The following is a 27,944-nucleotide window of genomic DNA, read 5'->3' on the forward strand; positions in this document are numbered from 1 at the left end:
CAGCGCTTGTTTTGCTGCGGCTGGATTATACTATCATTTCTGTGTTGTTACATGTGCAGCTATTTGCTAATATAATCTGTATGGTAATAAACGTAAGTTAATGTAAATGACTCGTTATCAAGTACACAAGAAAATGATTAATATTTACCTACACGCCCTCGTGCACGTGGTAGGCGGGGACATACTAGCCAATAGGCAACGCGCAAACAGTTCCCGAGTAGTAACGCGGGAAAGGGTTTGTGGTAAGGCGCAGTAGCAGCTGCGAAGGATGTCGGACTGGGAAGAGGAGAGCGACAGTAGTTGTAGCCAGGTTACTGCTCGGTACAGCGCCCCATGGGTGCCTCCTTCCCAGCACTATTCGAGGGAGGAGCCGCGCAGAAAAGCGCAGTCAGAATTTCGCGGGTGGCATGAGGAGGACTATGGTGGGAGAAGCCGTGAGGAGGAAGGATCTTGGAGGGGTTTACCCCGGTCCCGCGGATCAGGAGCCCCTGGAGCAAGTACACGCGAGTTTAGGCGGAGGGAGGGCGCTCGGGATCAGAGTTCTCCCCTGTGTTTCCGCCTGGACAGCTCGGTCATTGGGCAAGTGATAGGTGAGGGCCAGAGAAGATGATTTAGATCTGTGCCCAGTTAACGTGTCATTTATTCACGGACACTCAAAGTACGTAGGAGAGTGTGTCTCTGCTGCATCCCAACATTTCCATAGGGTCTTAATTGTCTGGGGACATTGCCTGGAATTTGATGCATTTGGAAATACCCCTGACCAACTGCATAGATGTGTTTCAAAGATCTTGTGTCTCTCCTTTCTAAAAATATGAGTTTCTGACCAGGGATGTTTTAAAATTCAGCACAGGTATGGGACCTGTTATCCAGAATGCTTGGAACCTGGGGTTTTCCGGATAACGGATCTTTCTGTAATTTGGATCTTCATACCTTAAGTCTACTAGAAAATCATGTAAACATTAAATAAACCCAATAGGCTGGTATTGCTACCAATAAGGATTAATTATATCTTAGTTTGGTTCAAGGTACTGTTTTATTACACAGGATAAAGGAAGTCATTTTTAAAAATTTGGATAAAATGGAGTCTATGAGAGACGGGCATTCCATAATTTGGAGCTTTCTGGATAACAGGTTTCCAAATAACGGATCCCATACCTTTAGGGCCAGTCCACACAAGCAGATTCGGGCCGATTTTCATTTTAGTCAGCGGAGGGCAGGGGGAAGGCAGTTTGGGGAGATTGTTGCCCCGAAGAAAAGGCGATTTGTTGCTGGATGCGACTAATTTCCCCAAATCTGCTCGTGTGGCCTGACCCTTATCTGCTCGGTTGCTCCTTTACATGGCCTTATCACCCAGCAGCAAAATGCCAACTGTACCAACACCAATGGGAAATAGATCTTCCCTGTCCTTCAAGTGGATCAGTCCGTCTTAACAGGCCACAAACTGTCCCTCCTTTGTGGAATTTCCAAAAACATGCAATGTTGAGGGCTACATAAAATCGCCAGTCTATAGCACAAGGTTGCATAACTGAGATTTGCCATTCAGCATTTTGTCGGTCCCCCCCGGAGAAATAAATAAGTATCCCCAAGGGTAAAAGTATTTTAATATTTAACCCCAAAATGAAGTCTCTGAACTTTTTTTTTTTTATATATATTCTTTATTTTCCGTTTTTGAAATGTAAAGTACACACATATAACATCAAGATTGATATTTAAGAGTTGCGTGCATAAATAACTTGAGTGTATTAATTATGCATTATCACATTTTGCAAGGTAAAAATCTAGGTGTAGCCTTAATTACTTATACAGTTAGCCTGTGAACTTTTAGATCTACACTGGATCTTTTCTTTATAAAGGACCTTAAAATTGGGTAACCAAATTACTTGAAAATTCAGAGACATATCTAATAAATACTTTTTGCAGGGATGCACTGATCACATTAAAGGGGAGGTTCACCTTTAAGTTAACTTTTAGTGTGTTATATATGAATAATTCTAAGCAACTTATTAATTGGTCTTCATTGTTTATAGATTTGAATGACTTGCCTTCTGACTCTTTCCAGCTTTTAAATTTTAAACTCCACCAAAATACAAATTTATAGTTATTGCTACTCTTTAGTACCTGTCTTTCCATTTAGACTCTCTCCTATTAATATTCTTGTCTCTCATTTAAATCAATACATGGTTGCTAGGGTAATTTGGCCCCTGGCAACAGATTGCAAACGGGAGAGTTGCTAAATAAACAGGCAAAATAAAAAAACAATTGCAAATTGTCTTAGAATATCACTCTCTACATCACAATGTAAAGGTAGAACTCCCTGGGAGACTTGTAGAATCATATAAAATCTGATCCCCCTTTAGCTAGTAAAGTTGGATCAGATGGTGTATTTTGTTCTGCATCTACAGTCTACATTCAATGGAATAAGAAAATCTGTCGGACACCATTAGATTTTATCTTGTCTGATAAAGACGCAGAGTGTAGTGTTCCCATCCAACAGTCTTGTTGCGTCTTTTCTGCTGATTTTCTGCACAGGTTTTGTGTTGCTGTCAGTTACCTGAGCTTAGGGATATAATATATAGTGAATAAAGTACCCCCTCTTGTAAAATATAAGGATATTATAAGTTACTGAGGAGTTTCATGGAACTCCGAGGTAACTTCTAATATCCTCATATTTTGCAACTGGGGGTACTTTATTTATTATAATACATAAGTTTCAGTATGTCATGTGACAGAAATGACATCAGAACTCACCGTTTATAACTGATGACATCAGAACTCACTGTTTATAATTTACAAGATATTCATGGCTTTTGTGTATTATACACAATTATAAGTTACAATACAAGTCAGATTGGTAACTATTACAGATTCACATTACATGGCAGCTCAGAAATCCATGCAATTTGCATCAGAATTCAAAAACCAAAGCAAAGAATTATTACTGTTATAGAGATTCTAAATCTTAAGGCTGGTGCTGTAAGTTCAGTATACAGTAGAATCCCCATTTTACATTTTTCAATGGACCAGGAAAAAAATTATCTAAAATCCAGGAAAATGTAAAATCAGGGAAATGTGTTTAAAGTAACTTTTTCTTCATGTACTGAAAGGATATAGGCACGGGCTTCCGTTTTACTTTGAGATACAATATTTACTGTGTTAATAACAGGGTTAAGCATTGCAGTGTTAATGTTACACTATGGGGGCATGTACAAGACTCTCTTTCTATCATATACACAACCTAAAGCAATAAGTGATTTGTGCAGGACTGTATAAGGGGCAGACTAATTGGAATTGACCATTTACAGGCAGAACCATGTCAAAATATACATCTGGTTAGTATTTTAAACCTCTTTATTTCACAAATAATAACATTCATATTACCGTTGTAGTAAGAAACTTCAAATAAATGGTGGTCACTGGCAGGGTCAGACTGGGGGGCTCTCTCAGAGCCCCCCTGCTGCAAAGCCCCCTCAGGGATCGCAGCTGCAACCCCCCTTTAGCTCTCGTTCACACACATGCACATACCTTTTGCCACCACCAGGGCTGGAGAGGGTTGGCCATGAGAGCCGGGGCCCACCAGGGTTTTTCCCTGTGTCCCCCCTGCCCAGTTCAACCCTGGTCACGGGGACCAATTGATGCTTGAGCACATTTACAGCAATATTACGCTGCTTTTAACATGCTGTGCTGTCGCGTGGCTAATTGTGCTCAACTGATAGACCGTTGCTGCCTCCTGGTGGGTGTACTCTGCGACATAAGATTCTTTTTCTCGTCACATTTTGCTGAGACATGTAAGGGTAATAGTTGCCCACGTTGTTTGTTGCCCACACTGCTTAATTTTCTGGAAAATTGTTGTTATTGTTGGCAACAATTCTCCTGAAAATGCTTCTCCAACGGCAGCAATTGCTGGTGGTAATACCTTTGCATCTCCAAGTCGCCCAATGTTTACTCATGAGGCTGGAAAGACAGATGTGGAAATGCAGCTGGACACTTAGGGGCAGATTTATCAAGGGTCGAATTGAAAAGTCAAATTTTTTTATGGTGAAAACTCAAATTCGACTAGGCAGTTTATTTGTTTTTTTAATTCGAGATTTATCATACTCTGGCCCTTTAAGATCTCAAATTCATCTATGCGCCACCCTGATAAATGTGCCTCTTAGAAATTAATTTACTTAATGTAATCCCAGTAAACTTATAGGTTCTGGTCCTTACAGAAGCCACCCATAGGATACTAAAATTCCCCCTTGACACAGTCAGGATAGTTTAGAAAATGGGGAAATACAAAGTTGCACTTGTATGTGTATATATATATATTTGCATTTATAAAGCACTACCTGCACATGTAGCACTGTATTCCTCCAAACTAAGCCACTTGATCAGCAATATGTGACTTTGTAAGGTGGCATTGTGACACATACCAGCAAATATTTCCATCACTCACAAAGTCAGAAGATGAGCACAAAGGCTGCAGTAACATTAAACAAATGCACCGCTACAAAGATTGTTGCTAAGATCCACAATGTTTCATACAAACAAACTGGTCATTATGAAATGGATGAGTCACAGTCTACCTATACACTTCATTGATGGTTTGACCTAGTAAATGCTGCATTTGATCAATCGAACATATAATGCTCAGGGTACTTCTGGGAAATGGGGGGGAATATGGTCCCCTTGGTTGGATGTTAACTGCCAGTTGTCTCTACCAGATTGACCCTTTTAATTAAACTGTCGGAACTCTTGTCACTGGATATTTTCCACTCTGTTGGTAACTGTCATTGGTCACAAGTAGCTAAATGTACCTTTTTGTCATGTAAGTGATGGTTTGTTTGTTTTTTTCTTTCTTTGTAAAATAAATAATGAAATGAAAAAAAATAAGTAAATTGGCAAAAACAAACAGCAATATCACTCAAAGGCAGCCAGACCAGACCACACCACAAACCTTTCGACTGACATAGACGTAGCACCTCTCCACACACATGCCACTGAACCTATGCTAGTTTATATAGTCCAACCCCTAGAAAATAACCCTGCTACGGTTCCCAGTAAGCTTAATGAATGGAAAATCAATTTTAGTATTGTCTGATAAGATGTCCAGACTGAGAGACCATACCAATTACAGATATCGCTTGACTCACCTGGGTGAGTGCATGTGCAGTCTAAAACCTATTTTAAAGGGATTTTGTCATGGGAAAACACGTTTTTATGTTGTTTTTTTTAAATGAATTGTGCTGGTCCAGCAGAATTCTGCAATGAAAGCAGTTTTTATATTTAATTTTTAAATCTGACACACGGCTAGTCATGTTGTCAGTTTCCCAGGTGCCCCCAGTCATGCTCTAGTAAACTTCAGTCACTCTTTACTGCTGCACTGCAAGTTGGAGTGATATCACCCCCATTCCTTTTCCATCCAGCAGCCTAACCACAGAACAGTGGGAAGGTAACCAGATAACAGCTCCTTGGTACATATGAGACCTGCACTCAATAGTAAAAATCCACGTCTCACTGCGACTCCTTCAGTTACATTGAATTGGAGAAACAATAGCCTGGCTGAAAGCAGTTCCATCCTGAAGTGCTGGCTCTTTCTGAAAGCACATGGTCAGGCAAAATGACCTTAGATGGCTGCTTACACACCAATATTACAACTAAAAAAATATATACTTGTTGGTCCTGAATAAAATTTTATATGGTAGAGTGAATTATTTCAATGCAATCCCTTTAAGATTTCTGTACTGTGCATGTAGAAAAAGCCACTTTTGGTTTGTTTGTTTTTTTAAACTTTGGTGTGCTTGACATGTGACATGCCCCAGTGATTTTAAATGAGTCTCATTTAGTGCTCCAAATATTGAATCCAACACCTTTTAATGATGTTTTACTTGTTTTATTCTGTATTTATGGGTTGACAAAAAAAAGCATGTGCCTTTTGGTTTGTCTGGCTGGGAGCTAAAATTTCAGCTATAATACGTTTTTGGTGAGGGATTTGATGAATATTTTTGTTGTGGTTTTATCCACTGAATTAATCTGTTTATGTTCACTTGGCAGGGCGTGGAGGATCAAAAATAAGGGAGCTCGAAGAACTTTCTGGCTGCAGGATAAAGGTTTGTGGCTTATAGTAATGAACAAGTGACCTGCAGAATATATGGTGGCTAAATATGTGCAATATTTCTATATCTAATATACATACAAGAGCTACAAAATCCAACTGGGACTATTATGCTATCTGAATGTTAAAAGAAGCTCTAAATCATATTTTGAGAACTTGAGAAACTAAAATATGTGTTACAGTAGTTTACTATTTTATTTTGTTTATGATGTGATCCTTTATGGCAGTTCCATAACTGATGTATTAAATAGTTCTCTGTACATAAACTTTATAAGACAAGTAGAAATTTATTAAAATAAAAAAAATGTAGCAGTTACTCGATGCATTGTTTCTTAAAGGGATACTGTCATGGGAAAACATTTTTTTTTTTCAAAATGAATCAGTTAAAAGTGCTACACCAGCAGAATTCTGCACTGAAATACATTCATCAAAAGAGCAAACAAATTTTTTATATTCAATTTTGAAATCTGACATGGGGCTAGACATTTTGTCAATTTCCCAGCTGCCCCTGGTCATGTGACTTGTGCCTGCACTTTAGGAGAGAAATGCTTTTTGGCAGGCTGCTGTTTTTCCTTCTCAATGTAACTGAATGTGTCTCAGAGGGACATGGGTTTTTCCTATTGAGTGCTGTTCTTAGATCTGCCAGGCAGCTGTTATCTTGTGTTAGGGAGCTGCTATCTGGTTACCTTCCCATTGTTCTTTTGTTTGGCTGCTGGGGGGAAAAAGGGAGGGGTGATATCACTCCAACTTGCAGTACAGCAGTAAAGAGATTGAAGTTTATCAGAGCACAAGTCACATGACTTGGGGCAGCTGGGAAATTGACAATATGTCTAGCCCCATGTCAGATTTCAAAACTGAATATAAAAAAATCTGTTTGCTCTTTTGAGAAATGGATTTCAGTGCAGAATTCTGCTGGAGCAGCACTATTAACTGATTCATTTTGAATAAAAAAAAAATTCCCATGACAGTATCCCTTTAACTAATCTCTCACTGGATATAGATTATATCTTACTAGCTATAGATAGACATTAATTTTTGATAATGTGTAATAAAGATGATAATGCACATGCCAATATAAGCTGCTAGTTCGGCACCTCCAGAATGAGTCGCCAGTTTATCAACTGCCTGTCTAACTGGAAATGTATTGCTCGGCTTAAAGGGGATCTATGGTCAAAATCTATAATCTTTCCTAGGCTTTGGGGAATTATTATAAGGTTATTTCTAATTTTAAAGCATTATTTTTTTTTACCGGTTTGATGCTATCAAAGCCGTTACCGTACCTGTCCGTGTATTCCCCCAGAATCTGCTCAAATCACTTGTAAAGAAAACCCTCACGGCCAGCGGATGTCTCATCTGCCTAACCCGCCCACCAATGAAAAAACAGTAGGCGGTCCTCACGTGAGGGTTTTGTTTACAAGTGTTTTGAAAAGATTCTGTATATATAGAGTATATAGTGTAGTATTTTCCAATAGTAATTTACATTTCAAAGTGATACAAAATACAATTCATGACATACAATAAATGAAATGGAGAGAAGTGATTTTAAGTTGTATAAATGATAACGTGCATTTTCTTTACCTTCTGGTGATCAGCTAGCCGTTAAGGAGCATAAAAAATTGATTCTTGTACAGCTTTTGTACAATTTGCACATTAGCACTTGCCAGGGATGAAAAGTGTTAAAAAAGAGAAATATTTTTTTAAAAATAGGATTATTTGCTTACTATGGGACTCAATGGCTCCCATAATTCGGAGATTTCTAGATAACAGGCTTCCATATTTGTAATTCATCTATAGAGATTTTTTTTTTTAATTCAAAATATTTTTGTTTAGATTGAGAAATTAGATTATGACTCTGAGGTTAAACTCTATGGAAACAGCGAGCAGCAACAGAAAGCCAAAGAGTTAATTGATGATATTGCTGAACAATCTGAGAGAGGTATGGTGATGCTAAGGGTGTTTTTTTGTGTGCCTTATAAATATCACTTTATTTACAGTTTTAGTATATAAATGTAATTTAGAAATGTCTACTCTTATTTTTATGTAGTTTGAATTAATCCTTGGAAAATGTAGTTACTGGTTCACTATCCTGAGAGACAGCTGAAAATGTTTTTGTAAGATTAGCAGTGGGGGGTGGTCAAAGCGAAGGTCAGATGGGTTAGGGCCAAATTTAAAGCAAGACCCTGACGCTGGTGATCTCACTCACGCCAATATCCAACCCTGCCCATTTGTAATGTTAGTGGAGAGGAGGTGCGTTCTGGGTAAATAATAAAATTAGATGAGAACTTTCCCCTTACCCACTTTCAATTCATTCCTATGGGATTTTTAGAAGCATATTTATCAAACAGTGAACTCTAACTTTCACCCATTGATAAACATGCTTCTAGAAATTCCATAGGAATGAATAGTAAGTGGGTAAGGGGAAAGTCCTCATTTAATTTTCTGTGGTGCCTTCTAATCTCACATTTAGATTAAAATGTCCCTTAGGGGATGACTTGGATGTAGATCACACATCTGAGCTGCCAATAGATACTGTAGATATTGTCTCTTTAAGCACCTAACATAGTATAAAAAAATATGGTAACTGCTCTTATATGAATCGTTTCATACTTCTAGGTCCTGGTTTCAAAAATTTTCGGTCTTCTGGTTCTGCAGATTTGAGTGCTGCAGTAAGTTTCCAGGAGAAACCATCTATTAACTGGGCATCGCTTCGTGAAAATAAATCGAAATATGAAGCCATGAAGTGGGCAGGTTGGTATTTTTTGAGATTCATGTCAGTTCTATAGATATACTTGAACATTTTCAATTTGATTACTAAGGAAGATGGAATATGAAAGGAGTGAAAACATTAGTTGTGTTTACCAAGGAAAGGAAAGGTCTGCTTATTTATTCATCATAGGCATATATTTTGTGTGTGTACCTAAGTATATCTGTAAATACAGCTTCTTGTACCACCCATTGTTACCTAATCTTGCCAGGTGATGTCTTTTGTGTCCAAATTAAAAGAGCAATAAACTCAGGTTGGATAGGGAGTGCAGAGACCTGTAACTCCCTTCCCTAATACACCACTGAAAGCATTTGTCAGTGCTGTATTGGTGAAGGGCAGGTTGGGGGAGGCACGTTCGGTTAACACACTCACGCCCCATACCTTGAGCATCATTCAAAGGCGCAATGTTCAGTTTGTGAAGGGGGGGGGCCCTGTCCTTTGGGAAGGGCTTGCTACATCTGACACCCTTCATATGTCTTATAATGTCTTTATGTCTACAACTAGAATTTGCCATTGCATTATACACCTCTAAAAATACTTCATGTGCAGGTTCTCTCTTCTTTTCTGATTGCATGGAGAGAGCTGGCGTTCCTTATCCTTAGTAAACCATAACTTTCCGCATCTTCCAGAAGGGAAGTATTCAGGATTTAGTACCGTAGTTTGCTTTCTTGACATCACTGATTTCTAAATCCTTAATATTGTCATACAACTTAAGGTGGCCATACAAAGGCAGATTTTAGTTGCCAGTTTGGCTCGTCGCCAGCTTATCTGCCTGTGTATGGATCAATCTGACAGGTCTATCTGAACAATGGCTGAAAATCGGGCAGATATCTAATCATACTGGATTAATAGACGAGCCGACTGGGTCATAGCATGTATCCCCCTCATTCTGATCCGATCTTTTGGCTCTAGGCTTCAAGGTGGGAAATGAGAGGATCTTTTAATGTATGGCCAGGCTTCACCCTTTGCTAATTTCCATTTTGGTGTGTTAAATTTGCTTTAGTATGCACAGAGCCATTGGGTTCCTATGCACATAATTTTCTTCTTTTCATTGAGTGGCCAATAGAAATATGATTGCTGATTTGGTGATGAGGCAATTGCCTCACATGCAGGCAACCATTTTGGAGATTTAGGATCAAGGTTCATAATTGTCATGAATGCATTTACTGTTTTTGCATTTATTCCATCCCCTGTTTTTTTATTAAACGTGAATGTAAAATAAAATATGTATTTTGAAATAATTTTGTTGGGTTCACAGATTATTAGTAACATTAAAATTACTCACTGGCATGTCTGTTTTATTTGACTTGATAGGTACTTTATAAGGATGTCTGCTATCTATGTATTTATTAATATTGTTTGTAGATAGATATGCCTGATTTGGACTTTTTCTTTCTATACCTTTTAAGATGTGTCTCCAATTGCAAAAGCTTTCTACAAAGAATCACCCGAGGTTGCCACAATGTCTCATGATGAAGTTGAAAAGTGGAGGTAATAGCACTTGAGATCGAGGAGTGGAAATTCATGCAAGAACAGTCAGTTGAATTAATGGTTCTGCAGAATATGTTAGGGAAACCATACCCCTGAACATTGCACGTGTATATTATGTATGGTGCAATGCACATCACGGCCACTATTCAGATTGTCTGTCATGAACCTCCTTCTCTGCCCTGCTTTGGCCAACATGGTGTATCAGTAGATGGAATTTTGAAACCTGCACGAACAACAAACCATCTGAAAACTCATAATTTGTAATTGTCCCTGGTTCAGTGTTGGACTGAGACAACAGGGGCCCATCCAAAAAACCTTTGACTAGGGGCCCACCAATTATTCTTAGACCAGGGGCCTACTCTTAGTTCTATTATTCTTCCTCTCCTCACTCAACCTCTATTCTCCTAGTCTCTTTTCTTTACATACTATAATACTATAACCTGTTATTCCATCTATTTAGCCACTTTGTTCTCATAAAAATAGGGAATGACCATGAAATAGGCCAAATATTTAGCAGCATGAGGGCCCACTGACACCTTGGCCCACCGGGACTTTTCCTGGTATCACGCTGGGCCAGTCCGACATTGCCCTGGTTCCTATAAGGCATCATGCTTACGCACCAACCAAGGACATGCTTATGTGCCAAGCTAATTAGACAAGACACTGAGATGGTAAAATCTTTTACTCATATGCTCCTTCCTGTAACAAAACCAAAGATTAGCATGCAGGTACATTTTGAAAACCAAAATGGAATTCTATAGAGATGAAAATACAGTAGAACCCCCATTTTATGTTTTTCAGGGGACCAGAAAAAAATAGTGTAAAATCCAGAAAAATCAGGGAAATGTATTATGCATAATATATAAGTGGGACCACAAAACAACAATGTAAAAAGAGGAAAAACTTAAAATTAGGGGATGTAAAATTGAGGTTTCAATGTAGTTCTTTGTAGCCTTGGAACTGCAGTGGTTCACATTAAACTACTGACACATAAAGCATTTTCTTAGCCAGAGTAAATATGCCAGTGAGCGGCTATCCTCCACCCTGTCATTAGAATGCTCTGACAGTCACACATCCACCTGTCAGTACACCCCCATAGGAGAGTGGGGGGGGCTCAAGTTGAAATCTGCATATTTTTGTGCAGAAATATGCCCCCTGTGTGCACTGACAGGCCATGCTAATGACCGTGTGAAAGGCCCAACATTGGCATTTTCAGAGAAAATACCATGTGTGTTCCTATCCTTGTATTTTGGTGGGGACTTGGTCTGTAGATTATGTTCTTGGATACCCAGTGTTTCTCCTGAAATTTGTTGACCTATGACTTATTTGCAATCCTTTTCATGTCATATGATAGGTTTAAATAATATAATATATAAAAGTCCGTGTGGAAGGAAAAGTCTGCAAGAACGGTGTATTACATTTTTGCATGTATTGTGGTTATAGAGAATAAATATATTTGATTATTCGCATAGACAAGAAAACAATAATATTATTTGCGATGACTTAAAAGAAGAGAGAAGACCTATTCCTAATCCCGTTCCTCATTTTGAAGATGCATTTCTCCCTTTCCCCGAAGTCATGTCTGCATTAAAGAAAGCTGGATTTGAGAGGCCCACCCCAATACAGGTATAAACATCTTAATATGGGCATTATTTGTATTGACCATTATTTGTGTTCACTTACTGGTTTTTAATTTTAGTCACAGGCATGGCCAATTATACTGCAGGGATTTGATCTTATTGGAATTGCCCAGACTGGCACTGGAAAAACATTGGCATATTTACTTCCAGGATTCATTCATTTGGATTTGCAACCAATGTAAGAAGGCATCAGTAAATCTTTCTGGGTCCACGTCTTGCTAGTTAAAACAGTGGAGAGGGACATTGTTATATTTGCTCATAAATCCGTGTAACTCATTTAGGATGTATGTTGTGTTAAATAAAGAAAGGGAAACTTCCTGATGATTTTGTGCTCAAGATATGACTAGGATATGCTTTTTTACTTTTTTTTTTTGGGTCCCCTGAAACAAAGTGGCAATTTTGATATTCAACTTGCTCTGATCACTGACTGAAGCTACCAGCCAAATGTTTAAATAGTAGAGGGTCTAAAGTAACAAGCTGATATTAATGATAAAATTAAGTCAATCTGTTGCATGGTTTGTGGCTAACAATACGAAAAATAACATTTTAAAAGGCTTAGAGCAAATTGTTTAGATTACTTGTGTCAGTTACTCATCCCTTAATTTCCAGTGCAGTTTCCATCTGTAGCACATTGTCATGGTACATATAAAATGCATGCACTTTTGAAAGGATCATTTGTTGAGAAGTTTGTATTAAGGCTATGTTCATAATTATACCATCAAATTGCTAATTGTATTATGATGACAGAGGCCTTTTAAGCTAGCTTACTATAGACATGAGCAGATTGTAGAGGCAACATGGACACCCTTATACATATATTGTTTTAACAGTATGAAAAATGTAGGTAGTTGCGTAGCGCTTATAAACATAACTATTAAACAGCCTAACTCCTGATAAATATAAACAATAAGTGAGATCACACATATCAGTAATATCACCATACATAGGGTTTGATTCAACAAATTATGGTTTAGTGGATTCATTTTCATATTTACTCAATCAACAATGCCATATGTTTTTGGATTCCCCATAAATCTTTGGTAAAAGGCCCTCCATACTTGCTTGTATGTTAACTCTTATCTAAAACCTCTTGTATTTGTGGAGTATGTCAGCCTTTCCAGTTTCTAGCCACTATATATCTAGCAGCTATTACAATATGAGACCCTGCCACATGTGTTCCATACGGCAAAGGTTGGAGCTAGAGTCCTCTTAATTTTTCTTAGAAATGTTTGTATTTTTGCCCTTCCTGTGTGAGATGTAGACCATCTTGCTACGTGACCCGGGAATGATGTAAAATACAATATTAAATGGTTTGAAGCAACAATAAAATGTGACCAATGGTAGATTTGATGAATGTCATTGTCTATATCATCTAAATGGATGTGGCCTCAACTTTTGAAGAGCTCTGTAGAATACTTTGTATGGCATCACTTAATTTAAAGGGATTGTTCACCTTCAAACAACTAGTTGTTTTCAGATAGATCACCAGAAATAATAACTTTTTCCAATTACTTTCTATTTTCTGTGTCACCGTTTTTCTAATATTGAAGTGTAAAGTGTCATTTTCCACCGTCTAAAGCAGCTCGGGGTGGGGGTCGCCGACCCTGTAAACTGTTCTAAATGGATACATTTCTTATCTCTGTCCCTGCTGAGCAGAATCTCTGGGTTTCATTATAGGCAGCTGTTAGAATTGATACAATATTTGCTAATACTCCAGAGATGCTGCTGAGAAATGTATCAACTAAATGTTGCAAAATTGTCACAATTTAGAGTCTGCACCTGAATTACTGAGCTGCCAGACAAACACCAGAGACAGGAACATTCAACTTTAAACTTAGATTTTGGAAAAAAATAAATAATGGAAAGTAATTGAAAAAAGTCTTTATTTCTGGGGAACAATCTAAAAACAACTGAACTGAAAAAAGTGTTTGGAAGGTGAACAACCCCTTTTACCCCTCTAATTTTAAACATTTCTTTGCCTTGTAGTCCCAGAGAGCAACGAGATGGGCCTGGCATGTTGGTTCTTGCTCCAACTCGTGAATTGGCACTTCAAGTTAAGGCTGAGTGCTCAAAGTACAAATATAAAGGATTTGAAAGGTAAAGCTTGAAAAACGAGATTCTCTGTAAAATATATACATTCAGTAAAATGGTTGTTAAATTATTTAGGTAGATACAAATGGAGTTTGGGAGTTTTCCAAGGCAACGTTCCGTCTAATTCCCTCTCTGTTATGTGTGCAAAAAGATATTTATTGCGCAGTTTTTAAATACTGAGTGCTCAGGTTAGAATTAATACAAAATGTTGTGTTTCACACGAAATTCTTTGTGCGCACCACAATTTGTTGTGTGCAATGGCATCAAAATTTGTGTATGAATGCACACCTTACAAGGAACATTGCTTCAAGGATAATTAAATAAAAATAAACGTATACACACACATATATTTAAACTCACATTTCACATTGTGTTAAAATACATCCTGCCTAACACATACATGATAAAGAGGAATCCTCCAGGTGGAGGCAACCTGTTCCTTTCTTGATTGCAAACGGGTAATGTGACCATTGGATCCACACTGCACTAAGAGTTGTGTAACTTTGTTTTTTTTATTGCTTGCTAAAAAATAAAAACTTTCTTAAAACTAATATATTTGCCAGTATAACTGGTGCATTGAACAGGAGATTGTGATGCATTCTGTAATCCACAAACTGCAAAATGCTAAGGCAATAAAATGCTTCTAACTGGCCAATATGCAGTTCCCTAAGAAGAAAAGTGTATTGTTTTTTTTCAAGGGATGCCCTCATTTTTAATATATAGATCTACTGATATTAAAGGAGAACAAAAATTAAAAAAACAATTTGGGTAAACAATTTGGGTGCAGATTTGTGATGCACCCCAAATGACTAAAATGTCTGACTTGATGAGGTCCATACAGAATTATTTTCAGAGTTTAAGGTGAGAATTTGACTGGCCTGGATAGATCCCTTACTCCGACTCGGATGAATTGGAGAACAGCCCCCACTACAATACATTCCCAACTTCACTAATGCTCTTTGGTAAATGGAAACAAATTTGACCAACAAATCCAAAATCTAAGCATTAAATGCAGTGCAAATGTTATAGAAATAACCTTGGTTTCAGAATTCAATTTCACACAGTCATGTGTCCGCATACATTTGGCCATATAGTGTCGGTTTTTTCTTTTTTATTTAACATAAATAGGACCTAGAAAACAGTGTAAAAGTGATCCACTAGTATCACCAAATAAGCCTTATGTAATACAGCTAATTGTGAACATTTAATAAATCCAATAGGTTGGTTTTGCTCCCAATAAAGATTAATAATATATTAGTTTGGATCAAGTACAAGGTACTATTTTAAAAGCACAGCAAAAAAGTAAATCGCTTTTAAAAATTCAGATTATTTGGATAAAATGGAGTCTATGGGAGATGGCAGTTCCATAATTCGGAGCTTTCTAGATAACTTGTTTCCAGTTAATGGATCTGATACCTGTACTATGTAATAATTTTGGAATGTTCTGCTTTCACAGTTATATCTCCCCCTCATTTTTTTTAGTATTTGCATCTACGGTGGTGGAGATCGTAATAGCCAAATAAATAAGGTTACAAAAGGTGTGGATATTGTCATTGCTACTCCTGGGAGACTAAATGATTTGCAAATGAATAATTTTGTAAATCTAAGAAGCATAACCTATTTGGTAAGTATAGCTGAAACAGCTTTAAAAATTTGTAAATCCTCTCAACAAATTAGTTTTGGTGAAATTGGCTTGAGTTCAGAAAGATTTGAGTTTTTTGTTTCTTGTAACAACATACATGAAAACCCTCTTCTCTAAGGTATTTCATTTTCTCAGTAGTGATATTCAACATTTTTGACACAGATTTTATGGGGCCAATACTAAATATTTGGCTGGCAGCATCTGTATAGTTACCCATATGAACTAAGCATTTCTTTCATTTTCTGTTTGCTGTAGTTTGATTTAAGCTACATCTTAACTAGAAAAATAAAAATGGGTAGAAATTCTCATTCCTCCCGGGAGGGTTTGTGAGTGGTTATTTTTAACCGCTGACATGCCCATTATTATTCACTGTGCCATGGGCCTATACTTTACCTATTTCATCTGTAATAACTAGAATACTGACAATTTATTTTATTTAGTTTGATAGGATCACTATGTTACATGGCACTGATTGATGCTGAGATTAGTTTATATTTGATATTGATCATAGGTTTTGGATGAAGCAGATCGAATGTTGGATATGGGTTTTGAACCACAAATAATGAAGATATTAATTGATATTCGACCTGATAGACATACTGTAATGACAAGGTAAGCTCATACTTTGTGCTGTGCAGCATTTTATAAACTTGTTATAAAATTGCACATAGAGTTTCAAGACTGCCAGAGAATAAATCCATGTGTTCACAGGTTCAGTTTAATTCAATCTCTCTCACCCCGATATTTCCATATTGAGATGGGGATATCAGGCTGATCCAATAGTTTGGCCCTAGGAAGAATACAGGCAGTCAGTTTGTTGATGCAATCGCCAGTAAATGCTACCTGGTATTTGATTGCTATGGGTTACTACATCTGGGAAAACTGTATTTTATTAACAACTACTATACAACTTTTTTAAAGATGAAAATAGTAGTATTAGCTTTATTAGACTTTGCAACTATTTTATAGCCAGAAGGGCAAGTGCGCTGTTGACATTCGCAGGCATCTAACAATATATAGTTCTTTGGCTAAATACTGATAAATCCGTGTCAGTGTCCTAAAATGGCGGTTTAATTGATGCTGAAGATACAATAACTGTGCAATTTTGTCTTGTTCTTTGTTTACTTTGCTTTTAGTGCCACATGGCCCGATGGAGTACGCCGTCTTGCTAAATCATATTTAAATGATCCTATGATGGTTTATGTTGGAACGCTCGACTTAGCTGTGAGTTTCTAAACATCTTTAAAAAAAAAGGGGGTGTCATTTTTCTGTTAATTATTTTATTGGAAACAACAGATTACATCTAATTACTAAATTAATCTCAATATGCTGGCTGGCTAAAGTTAATACAGGTATTTAGGAGTGTTGGTAGCTGTTCTGAAATCACACTCCGTTACAAACATAAACTCTATATTCAAATCTTCATCACATAATGCAGTGTTTTCAAATATTCACAAAGCCTAGACAAGTGATGCATTGGTGGGCGGAAAAAAGCTAAACAGCAAGGAACAATGAATGTTTAATGGGATTCTGTCATTATTTTTATTATGGTTTTTTTTTGTTAGTTTTTTCTAAATTACACTGTTTACACTGCAAATACTTCACTCTACAATATAAAATGTAATTCCTGAACCAGCAAGTGTATTTTTTTTAGTTGTAATATTGGTATGTAGGCAGCCATCTCAGGTCATTTTGCCTAGTCATATGCTTTCAAAAAGAGCCAGGACTTTAGGATGGAACTGCTTTCTGGCAGGCTGTTGTTTCTCCTACTCAGTGCAACTGATGCAGTGAGACCTAGCTTTTTCTATAGAGGGCTGTTCTTAGCTCTACCAGGCAGCTGTTATCTTCTGTTAGGGAGCTGCTATATCATTACTTTCCCATTGTTCTCTTGTTCGGCTGCTGGGGGGGGGTGATATCACGCCAACTTGCAGTACAGCATTAAAGAGTGACTGAAGTTTATCAGAGCACAAGTCACATGACTTGGGGCAGCTGGGAAATTGACAATATGTCTAGCCCCATGTCAGATTTCAAAATTAAATATAAAAAAAAATCCATTTTCAGTGCAGAATTCCGCTGGAGCAGCACTATTAACTGATGTGTTTTGGAAAAAAAACAACATTTTTTCCCATGACAGTTCCCTTTAATATTAAGGAACAGTGGACTTGCTGGACTAAGTAAGACTGAGAACCTTCATTTATTACATTCATGCTTTTAGCAGAGGACTGGGAAAGATTTCAGGCCTGTGAATATTCACTGTCGGTCTTAGCAAGCTACCCCTACGGTTATGAACCAAAACCAGAAAAATAATAAAAATAAGTCAGGCTGAATTGCCAGAAACAGAAAGAAAGGGAGCAAAATAAAATAATGTAAAGGTGAGCAAAATAAAATAATGGCATATAGAAGAGTAATGGAGTAAAGAAATTTGGGAAGCCAACGAAAAACAACTTGGAGATATAATAAAAAAAAGTGGAGCAACGGTAGTGTAGGACAGAATAGCAAAATAGAAAAAAGCAGGGGTTGGGAGATCAGGGAAGAACAGGAGGTAGATGGAAACAAGCAGAATGGGAAGAAAGACCATTTACTTGTTATACAGAGTTGATATCACTTGTCCATATGTTTTGGTTTCCCAGTTTTACATTACAAATGCCTTGTGAGAAGTTTCATTATATAGTTCAGATGCATATACAGGTATAGAACAGAATGCTTGGGACCTGTGGTTTTCTGGATAACGGAACATTCTGTAATTTGGATCTTCATACCTTAAGGCTACTAGAAAATCATTAAATAAACCCAATATGCTGGTTTTGCTTCCAATAAGGATTAATTATATCTTAGTTTGGATCAAGTACAAGGTACTGTCTCATTATTACAGAGAAAAGGGAAATCATTTTAAAAATTTGCATTATTTGTATAAAAGTAGTCTATAGGAGATGGCCTTTCCATAATTCAGAGCTTTTTGGATAACGGGTTTCCTGATCACGGCTCCCATACCTGTAATAGGATATTTCCATAAATTTCAGGGTAGTGGGGGGTAGTAGCTTTGTGCAGGGCTCACCATTACTTTAAATCACTGACATTGCAATAGTTCTATTTACTGTACTTATATGTGGTGCTAATTTTGGATTCACCTCTCCAAGATCAGCTTAAAACAAAACTATTTAACTATTCAGAATTAAAATCGGAATGCCTGTAGTAATATTGAATAGTGAATCCAGAATACCGGTATTGTTTGTTCATAGCTTTAGTTGATCCATATGTATTTGAATGTTTTTCAGGCTGTAAACACAGTAACACAGCAAGTATTGGTTATTCCAGAAGAAGAAAAAAGAGCTTTTGTATTGCACTTCATTGACTCTTTAAAACCTCAAGATAAAGTCCTTGTATTTGTTGGGAAAAAGTTGGTGTATGTATAACTGATATTGTGATTAATAAAGTATTTCTTTGATAAGGGATCTATTGTCCAGAAATGCAAAATGCTCCAAAAACCAATATTGCTAATTCTCACAGTTTATTGGTTAAATAATAATTTGTTTTTACCCCGATGCTTTGTAGCTGCTGCTGACTAGTTCAGGGAAGAAAAAGGCATGCTTTGGGGGTTAAGGCATTTTAGCCCATACCCCAAAGGCCCCCACTCTTTCTGGATAATAGAACCTATCCATATGTTAGATTCTGTCAGTCAGAATTTACATTTTTTAGGTTATATATGCTTCTACTGAAACCTTTATATCTCATCAACACATTACCTATTGCAGTAGATGTAATGATCAGCATTGGATGAATGCACATTGAAAAATACATACACTGTTTACATCTAGCATTTAAAAATGCAATCCCAACGCTGTATAAACTAATGTAAAAATTTTTTAAAAAATATTATTTAGAATGGTGACATTTATTTTTCCCAATTGTGTTTATCCACACAGTCCTGCAAGTCAACATAAAATCACAAGGTTACTGCCAAACAATGTGCCCGCTTCTCTTCCCCATAGCAGTGCACCTTCTTTGCCTATATTGTTTTTTATCTTATAAAACCTCCTACCACATCTCCCCATTTGCCTTTGCCCTTAAATTCATGTTTTGTTTTAGTGCAGATGACTTATCAAGTGACTTCAGCCTGCAAGGAATTCCAGTTCAGTCTCTGCATGGCAACAGAGAGCAATGTGATCGAGAGCAAGCACTAGATGACTTCAAAAAGGGTGAATGTTTAGAGAACTATGTTGATCTTACATAAAAAAGCTTGTCCTCTTTTTTTTCTTATTATATTTTAGGATGTTCTGGAGCATATACACAATTACTTTCACAGAATATATTTTGTAAGCCAAGTCAGTCTCTTTTTAAGCATTACAATTTAATATTACCCAATCACATAACTCATAGTATTCCTTGAGCTGCCATAATGAATAACACATACATTGTTCAGAAACTGAGTGGGGTAATAGGGTTGCCAAGTCAGCTTGTTCAAGAACTTACTAGAAATGACTCCTTTGTACCTTGTAATAACATAATATCAAACTTACCTTTACAATTTGAGCATTTAGGGAATAGTGATCATAACATGGTTTCCTTTGAGATTATGTAGCAGAAATAACTATAAGGGAGAAACTAAAACACAAAATACAAATTTCATCAGTATAAGGGTATCTCTGCAACAAATTAACTGGGAAAAGCTTTTCACAGGGTTTAACACAGTAGAAAAATGTTTCTTCATAAATAAACATGTCCGTATATTCCCCTTGAAAGCAAGGTGTTGAGGTGGGTAAGAAAAGAGGCATTCAAGTTAGCTGGGACAGCTGAAACGTTTATCAGGTACAAGGAAGCCATTAAATTGTGCAAAAAAGCTAAAATTGGAAAAAGGGTATTGCAGTGAGGAGTAAAAAGAATCCAAAGTTATTTTTTTTAAAACATCTAAATAGTAAAAAAAGTGGGTGGGATCCTTAATATCAGAGGGGGGGTCAATTGGTGCATGAGAACAGAGAATAGCGCTGTGATTGTCAAACCTCTTTACTTGACTTTTCAGGATTCATTGAGGTCTGGCATAGTGCCGAGAGATTTGCGAATTGCTAATGTGGTGGCGCTATTCAAAACTATAGGCATGTTAGTCTGATGTCTGTGGTAGGAAAAGCTTTTCAAAGGGCTTTTAAGGGATACGATACTTGAGTTAATTGCAAATCACAATAATATGAGTTTGTGCCAGCATGGTTTTATGTGTCATAGATTTTGTCCTAATTTAATTGCCTTTTATAAGGAGGTGAGCAGGAACCTCGACTCCGGGATGGCAGTGGATGTGATCTACTTAGCGTTGCTAAAGCTTTTGATAAAGTACCACACAGAAGGTTACTGGTTAAATTATGGAATGTTGGCCTGGGACATAGTATTTGTACCTGGATAGAGAACTGGCTAAATTATAGATTAAAGAGTGGTGGTAAATGGAACAAATTCTAATTGGACCAGTGTTGTCAGTGAAGTACCACAGGACCCAGTACTTGGTCCTTTGCTTTTCAACTTGTTTATCAATGACCTGGAGGAACTAGCAGAGACAGGGCATTAACTATATGAAACTGATCTGGTAAAAACCTGTAAAAGAGGGCACGACTTGGGAAACAAAATGGAATTGAAAAGGAGGCAGTGGCCAGGGTTGGCTGAGAAACCAGCTGCAGTCAGATATATATTCTTGGCTCCAAGAAAGCATACGATAAAAACTAGACTTCAATGAGGGACAGAGAATACAGCATTTCACCAAATGTTATAATAGTTAATTGGTTAATGCTTGGTTTGGGTTTTATAAGAGAGGCCTAATAGTTAAGGGAGAATATGAACATATATATCCCCTGTTGCTTGTTTCTGTGCACTAGGCAGAAAAATGGGAACATAAGAATCTGAGTGTAGTGTAATGAAAAGATGGCAAACCAGCAGCCTGTATGCTGCCTGCAGAAAGTATGGCGTTCAATACCTTTGGAGCACAATATACATCTCTGAAACTACTATGCTGCTCTTGTTAATTTAATTTTATGTTACTGGATTCCCAACAAGGTCAACTTTTTCAGGTTGTACGGAGCCTTACGGGACCTGTCCCCAGCTCTGATCAAGATGACTTTTAATAAATTGCGGTCGTAAAATTACCTCATAAATTCATGAGCAAGAATCCTGAAGATCTATGCCTGTGCTGAGTAGTCTAGGGAACATCTTTTCTATATGTGATCTGAAGTTGCCCAAAAATGAGATTACTGGGTTGGGCTAGTTCATTATGTGGCTGAGAATCTTACCTTCCCTATAACCTGCTTCTCTGAAGTTTGCTTCTTGCGGTTGGTCAACAAAATATTACAAGGTTTTACAAATTTTGCAAGACAAGATCACTCATTAGGTTGTATTCTATGTCAAAAAGTTGTTTGTATTTGAAATGGATTTGGCAGGATTGGATTGATTGGCCCTGGTTAATATGTACACAATTGTGTTGACAAATCTGATAAAATATGGGCCCCATACCTTGAAAACTCCTGAAGTTGGGAACTTGAACATGTGGATTACAACTTTAGTCATGGGGCGCTTGCCTTCCTTAGCATAGATTTGTTCAGTATGTAGTTGGTCCAGAGTCAGCAATGAAGTTATATCAGGAATGTATACAATGTAATCTTGTAATATTAAATGTGTTTTATACACTGGCTATTTTGTTTCCCATTCCACCAGTATTTAGATCAGAAATAGGCTTGGTGATAACATTTATTCACTGCACTTGTATGCAGCCCATACTAGTATATCCGTACAGTATTGTATATACATATTGCAAAGCTGTTCAGGGTAGAAAACCTTGTTCAGTGCAGATTCATTTTTTTTTTTTGCCATATCATCCCTTTCAAGTATAAAAGCCTTTGTTTTCTACTTTTCAGGGAAAGTTCGCATACTAATAGCTACAGATCTGGCCTCACGAGGACTTGATGTTCAGGACATTACACATGTTTTAAATTTTGATTTCCCTCGAAACATAGAGGAGTATGTTCACAGAGTTGGACGCACAGGAAGAGCAGGGTAAGATAGAAATTAAGGCTTTTTTTCCTTTTTGGGTTTATTTTCTTTGTGCTCAGCAGTGCTTTCCACAGTCAGCAATGTTTGTCACTTGTAAGTGAAAAAGCCATATTTATCTCAATGTCTTAATATTGATATTTTTACAATATAAGCAAATTGCCTTTCAGCCGCACAGGGGAATCAATAACTCTGGTAACCAGGAATGATTGGAAGGTTGCAGGTGAATTAATCGGTATCTTGGAGCGTGCTAATCAAGTAAGATTTTCAGTAAAATACATTTGGCAAAGATTTGCCTAAAAATGTTGTTTCTAGCTATGTGTGTTTATGATTATTGAGGGGCAAGGAGCACATTGAGGTCAACATGAATAAAAAGCTTCCAGGGCTCATTTACTATTACTCCTTAGCAGTTTAGTCGATGTTAGAGTGAAAGTATAACCAAGATCAAGTTGCTTTATCCACACAAACTTTAATCAGCCACAGTATCCAGGTTTTCTATAGTGAACGAGTGTTGAGCTCTGAATACATAGCTTTAGAGAGTATCATAGTAGAAATAGAAGTAGCTACCTGCACACCCTTATTCTCTCCAAATGTGGAAACCTTACTTTCAAAACCATCAACACTTTATTAATTATTAAAAATGGCTATTTCCAGCTCTATGCCCTGCTGGTGTCCTGTTTGACCCCATTTTAATTTGTCCTATTTAAACAACTCTAATTTTTGTAACTGTTTTCTGCCCAAGTGCCTTAATGTTTTTCATCAGTTATACATGTTAAAAAAAAAAGTATTGACTGTTTTAGCAAAATGTAAATATGCCCTTTAAGCTTGTCATTATCAAGTTAACCACTTGCCTCCTCATAGAGGCTGATCAAACCAGCTTGGCATTAGCAGTAATTCAATCATCTATTCTGATGCTATGAAATCAGTAGAGTATTATATATTATTTGTAATCCTGTGTAAAGTATCATTTTGTACCGTTTAAAAACTGTTCTCACTACAGATATTAGTTACATTTGTCTGTAATTTTGTTATCTCATCCTGTTCACTGACACTATTTTAACTTTTGGGTATGCTTCTGCTTTAAGTTTACTCACAGACGATTAATTTTAAATATATATACAGACATATATACAAACACACACTCTAATGTATCTACATTTTAATCATAGGAAGTTCCAGGGGAGCTGTTTGATATGGCTGAAAGATACCGGCAATTTAAGATAAAGAAGGATAGCGAAAGAGACCTAATACCCCGCAGGGGACGTTGGCGAGAAAACTTTTGATTTCAGAGTATGAATATCAATCTTTCTAAAGAAAAGATTTATCCATTTGTTTATAAAGCACATTGTTTCCAGAAGTATATCTGTGCCAGACTACTGCTTCCTGATAAAGTATTATTCATTTATTTTGTGAGGTTAAAAATATTGAGCATAATTCAATATAAATATTGTAGAAGGGGCCCACCCACGATATTTTGTTTGCACAATGTATGATAATGTAATTCTAAGAAACTGATTAAACATTTTGAATGGTTTTGAAGTTATTTGTAAATGTTCCTACAATTAAGCTGTCATATAAGCTGTTTTCAGTAGCTATTCCATTTACAAATACAGTAGAACCTCAATTTTATGTTTCCCACGGTTCCACGTCAAAACAGGTAAATTCAGGGAAAATACTAAATCCACAAACTATTTGCTTTCAGTCATCCTTTTTGTCCCTGAGATGCAAATCATCTGCAGCAGCTTTAGGTACCTCTCATTTCACATTGACCTCATTCCCAAATGAAGCTCCAATCGGACACTATTGTATTTGCTTGCTAGGTAACACTAGTAATGCACATGGCTCCTGTGTCCAGCCGTAGGATGCAGGCGATTGGTGACCATATCTTCGAAAGCTCTAAATAGAAGTTTGCATTGCAGCTTTATATGCTACACAGAAAATTTTAGTATTTGTAGAACTTTTTAAAAGAAAAAAAATTCACAAAATGATAAGATATTACTAATCAAAGTAAGTTTATTATTCATTACAAATGCTCTTACCCCCGCTACACGGATGTATAGAGTGAGAATCACACACATGACAGCTTGTATGTACTACTGTACATGTCCTGGCTGTTCTCCTTTATTTGCATAACATTAATCATGTATGTTGCCAAAATGATTACTAGCATGCAAATGAATGAGGAAGAGACTAGTGAAGTAATGCTTAAAGCTGTCTGTCATGTGCATGGTGCTCACTCCATACCACTGACCTTAGCATAGCAAAGTCTTCAGCCATATGGCTGTAATGAAATTCACCACTAGGACATGTGGTACCACTGGAAAGTTGAAACCCATAGCTAGGCCACATTCCATGTCATTTTAACATATACAGCTTAGATTATCCAGCTGTTTCACACATTATTTCATTTAACTCAAACAATTATACCTGCTTTAGTGTTTCTTTGTACTGTTGCACCTGGATACATTATCTAGTAAAGGGGGTGATAAGTCTAAAGCAACTGGACTTTCTCAGTTATCTTGAAATAATTTTACCTCCCATATAAGCGGCTTCTTCTGTTCAGGGTCAGGCCACACGAGCAGATTCGGTGAGATAAGTTGCCCCATCGACAATCTCCCCGAACTGCCTTCCTCCTGCCCTCTGCCGGCTAAAATGAAAATCGCCCGGGGGAAGGCACACATAGCGTTTTGTTTTCCAAAGTCGCCCCCAAGTTTCCTCATGAGGCGACTTCTGAAAACGAAGCACCGCATGTGTCTTGCCCCAGGCGATATTCAGGGGGAAGGCAGTTTGTGGAGATTGTCGCCCCGAAGAAGAGGAGATTTGCTGTTATCGCGACTAATCTCCCCGAATCTGCTCGTGTGGCCAGACCCTCAACTGAATGTTATTTTTAAATCCTTTTGGGAGTCCGCACCATCCAATCTCAGTGGTTCCATTGAAATTATTCAGGTACTGTAGGTGTAAGCTAAAACTGAGAGAGTTGGGAAAGTGTGATCGATTCATTGTGATGGAGGATCCTTCCTCTGTTTAGAAATGGTTGTCCCAGTTTGTGACATAAATGGTCTCTTTTACTCCACTTTCAAACCTTACGTCTCTTCAGTCTAAAATATGTGCATTTCCCTTTTCTTGTTGATATAGATAGACTGTTTGTCCTGATATGTTCGCTTAACTGAGTGGGAAAGGCAGTTTGAAAAACATTGGTTATTGACTTTAAATTCAAGTCCACATTTGAGGTCCAAGATTTGGTCAGCATTGCCTCTTGATTCATAACCAGATTACAGGGTTAGCTGTCATTCCAAGAATATTTCAGATACAATTTCACTAGAAATTTGCCCGAAATTAACTTTGAGATGCTTTTGCGAATATTAATAAGAGTAAATTGGCATTTCAGCTGCCTCAGCAACTGGGCCCCCTAGTTTGGGAACCACCGTCTTTAGGTTTTAAAAATTTCAGATTATTCCCCATATCAAACAAAAAGCTATTTTTATAAGTGGTGAAACATATTCGTCGTGTCCAGTTGCTTTTAGACTTGCCACTATTACATTCTGTATACCATGACCTGGTTGAATAAAAACATTGATAGAAACAGTCATTTAAGTAGCTTGGATGATTTCTTGGATAGAGATAATATCAAAGGCTATTGTGATACTAAATTCTATAGTTAGTATAGATACATTCATATTTATTTATAATATTATAATACACAAAAGCCATGATTATCTTGTAAATGATATCCTTATTAATGGTGAGTTTTGATGTAATCGGTTATAAACGGTGAGTTCTGATGTAATTTCTGTCACATGACTCTCTGAAACTTGTGTATTATAATAAATAAAGTACCCCTAGTTGCAAAATATGAGGATATTAGATGTTACCTTCGGCCTCGTGTTTTTATATGGTCATGAAACTCCTCTGTAAATTATAATATCCTTATATTTTTACAAGACGGGATACTTTATTCACTATATAAATAATTTAAGTGAAAGTATGGAGGGGGGTGTGTATGGATGCTGGGTTTTCATTTGGAGGGGTTGAACTTGATGGACCTTTAACTATGTAACTATGTAAAGTGCTGTGTAGCATAAATATTAAATAATAATCCTACAAGAGACTGAATCAGGAAGCTACAATAAATAGCATAACATTTGAAAAACCATTATTCATTGTCCATGTCGTTAACTTCTCCTTTTATTTTAGAAAGTTTGGGTGAAGTATATCACTCTCTAACAGTTTCTTTCTTTTTTTCAGTGTTGCATGATGACATGAATGTTTGAAGGTGCTGTACCGATTCTTACTATTATCTGACAATCCTAAATCCTGGCAGCATTCTTGGGAGAAGGTGTTTTGTGACAGCAAATTTAAAACAGTTTACATTTGTTTCTGATGTTCCAAAATAATGCTGTTCAGAATGAATCCAATGAAACTAGTTCATTAGTTATTTCAGATATCACAATTGCTTGGTGTAAGACAAATGTTGGCAGTTCCTTCTCTCCTACAGAAGCATGCAGTTTGCATCAAAATCTCAGACCCGCGTGTATAGGTATGGTGCTGTGGAATACACACAGTTTGATGCTACTTGTGGCAGTGATAAAATATCTAATAGCCTTACCAGACTGCTTCCCATTTGACTTGGGGTAGACTGGCACCTGCTGCTAGCTTTTGGAAACAGTCTATTCTTATTTATGTGAATAGTAGTGGTGTTCTGCTTGTCACTATATATTGTAAGTATAAGTGATCAAAATGCAGTGTGTGTTATAACCTTTAGCTACTAATGTAAACACTCAGCAAAGTGTTTCAAAAATATTTCTGTATTTGTGGGGTGTGTCATTGCCATTATTAAGCCATGGTGCTAAAATGTCTGAATGTCAACTGCATTGTATTGTAGTATAAAACACTTATAGACCTAAAGATTTCTTCATAATACAGTCTTACATAAAAGTTGATACCCCCCCTTAGTTATTTTAAACTACAGTTATAAATAACTGAGTTGAAGTTTCAAAGTGAAATTGACTTTGCAGCTTAAGATGTTTTTTTATTTGTGTTACCACTCAGTTAACTTTAATTTGCAATATTGTTACTTTCTGTAATTGTCATCATGCTGCATAGAGTAAAATGTTACAGGAATTTTATCTGTAAGAGTCAGAATTGTTCTTGCACGTTGCCTATTAAAAGTTATGTATCAGAACCCGGTTATAAAGCTCTTTTTTT

At 37.0% G+C, this 27,944-nt stretch overlaps 1 protein-coding gene across 4 annotated transcripts; it reads left to right on the plus strand.

Moving 5' to 3' along the window:
- The first annotated feature begins 100 nt into the window (after positions 1 to 100).
- ddx43.L (DEAD-box helicase 43 L homeolog) lies at positions 101 to 27,921 on the plus strand. 4 transcript variants are annotated; one of them, XM_018240604.2, is made up of 17 exons: positions 101 to 590; positions 6,034 to 6,089; positions 7,925 to 8,030; positions 8,708 to 8,842; positions 10,268 to 10,349; positions 11,822 to 11,975; positions 12,049 to 12,167; positions 13,976 to 14,086; positions 15,563 to 15,704; positions 16,234 to 16,334; positions 16,859 to 16,946; positions 18,998 to 19,125; positions 19,809 to 19,918; positions 22,607 to 22,745; positions 22,910 to 22,997; positions 23,909 to 24,058; positions 26,985 to 27,119. In XM_018240604.2, the coding sequence occupies exons 1-16, from the start codon at positions 269 to 271 to the stop codon at positions 24,020 to 24,022; spliced, it is 1,995 nt and encodes a 664-aa protein (XP_018096093.1). In that variant the 5' UTR covers positions 101 to 268; the 3' UTR covers positions 24,023 to 24,058; positions 26,985 to 27,119. The 4 variants fall into 4 exon arrangements, with proteins under 4 accessions (XP_018096093.1, XP_018096092.1, XP_041419036.1 ...); XM_018240603.2 differs by having other exon boundaries at positions 23,909 to 24,029; positions 26,985 to 27,115; XM_041563102.1 differs by lacking the exon at positions 23,909 to 24,058 and having other exon boundaries at positions 26,985 to 27,921.
- Positions 27,922 to 27,944: the final 23 nt, after the last annotated feature.

This window comes from Xenopus laevis, chromosome 5L (genome assembly GCF_017654675.1).
Source record: "Xenopus laevis strain J_2021 chromosome 5L, Xenopus_laevis_v10.1, whole genome shotgun sequence".
Lineage (NCBI taxonomy): Eukaryota > Metazoa > Chordata > Amphibia > Anura > Pipidae > Xenopus > Xenopus laevis.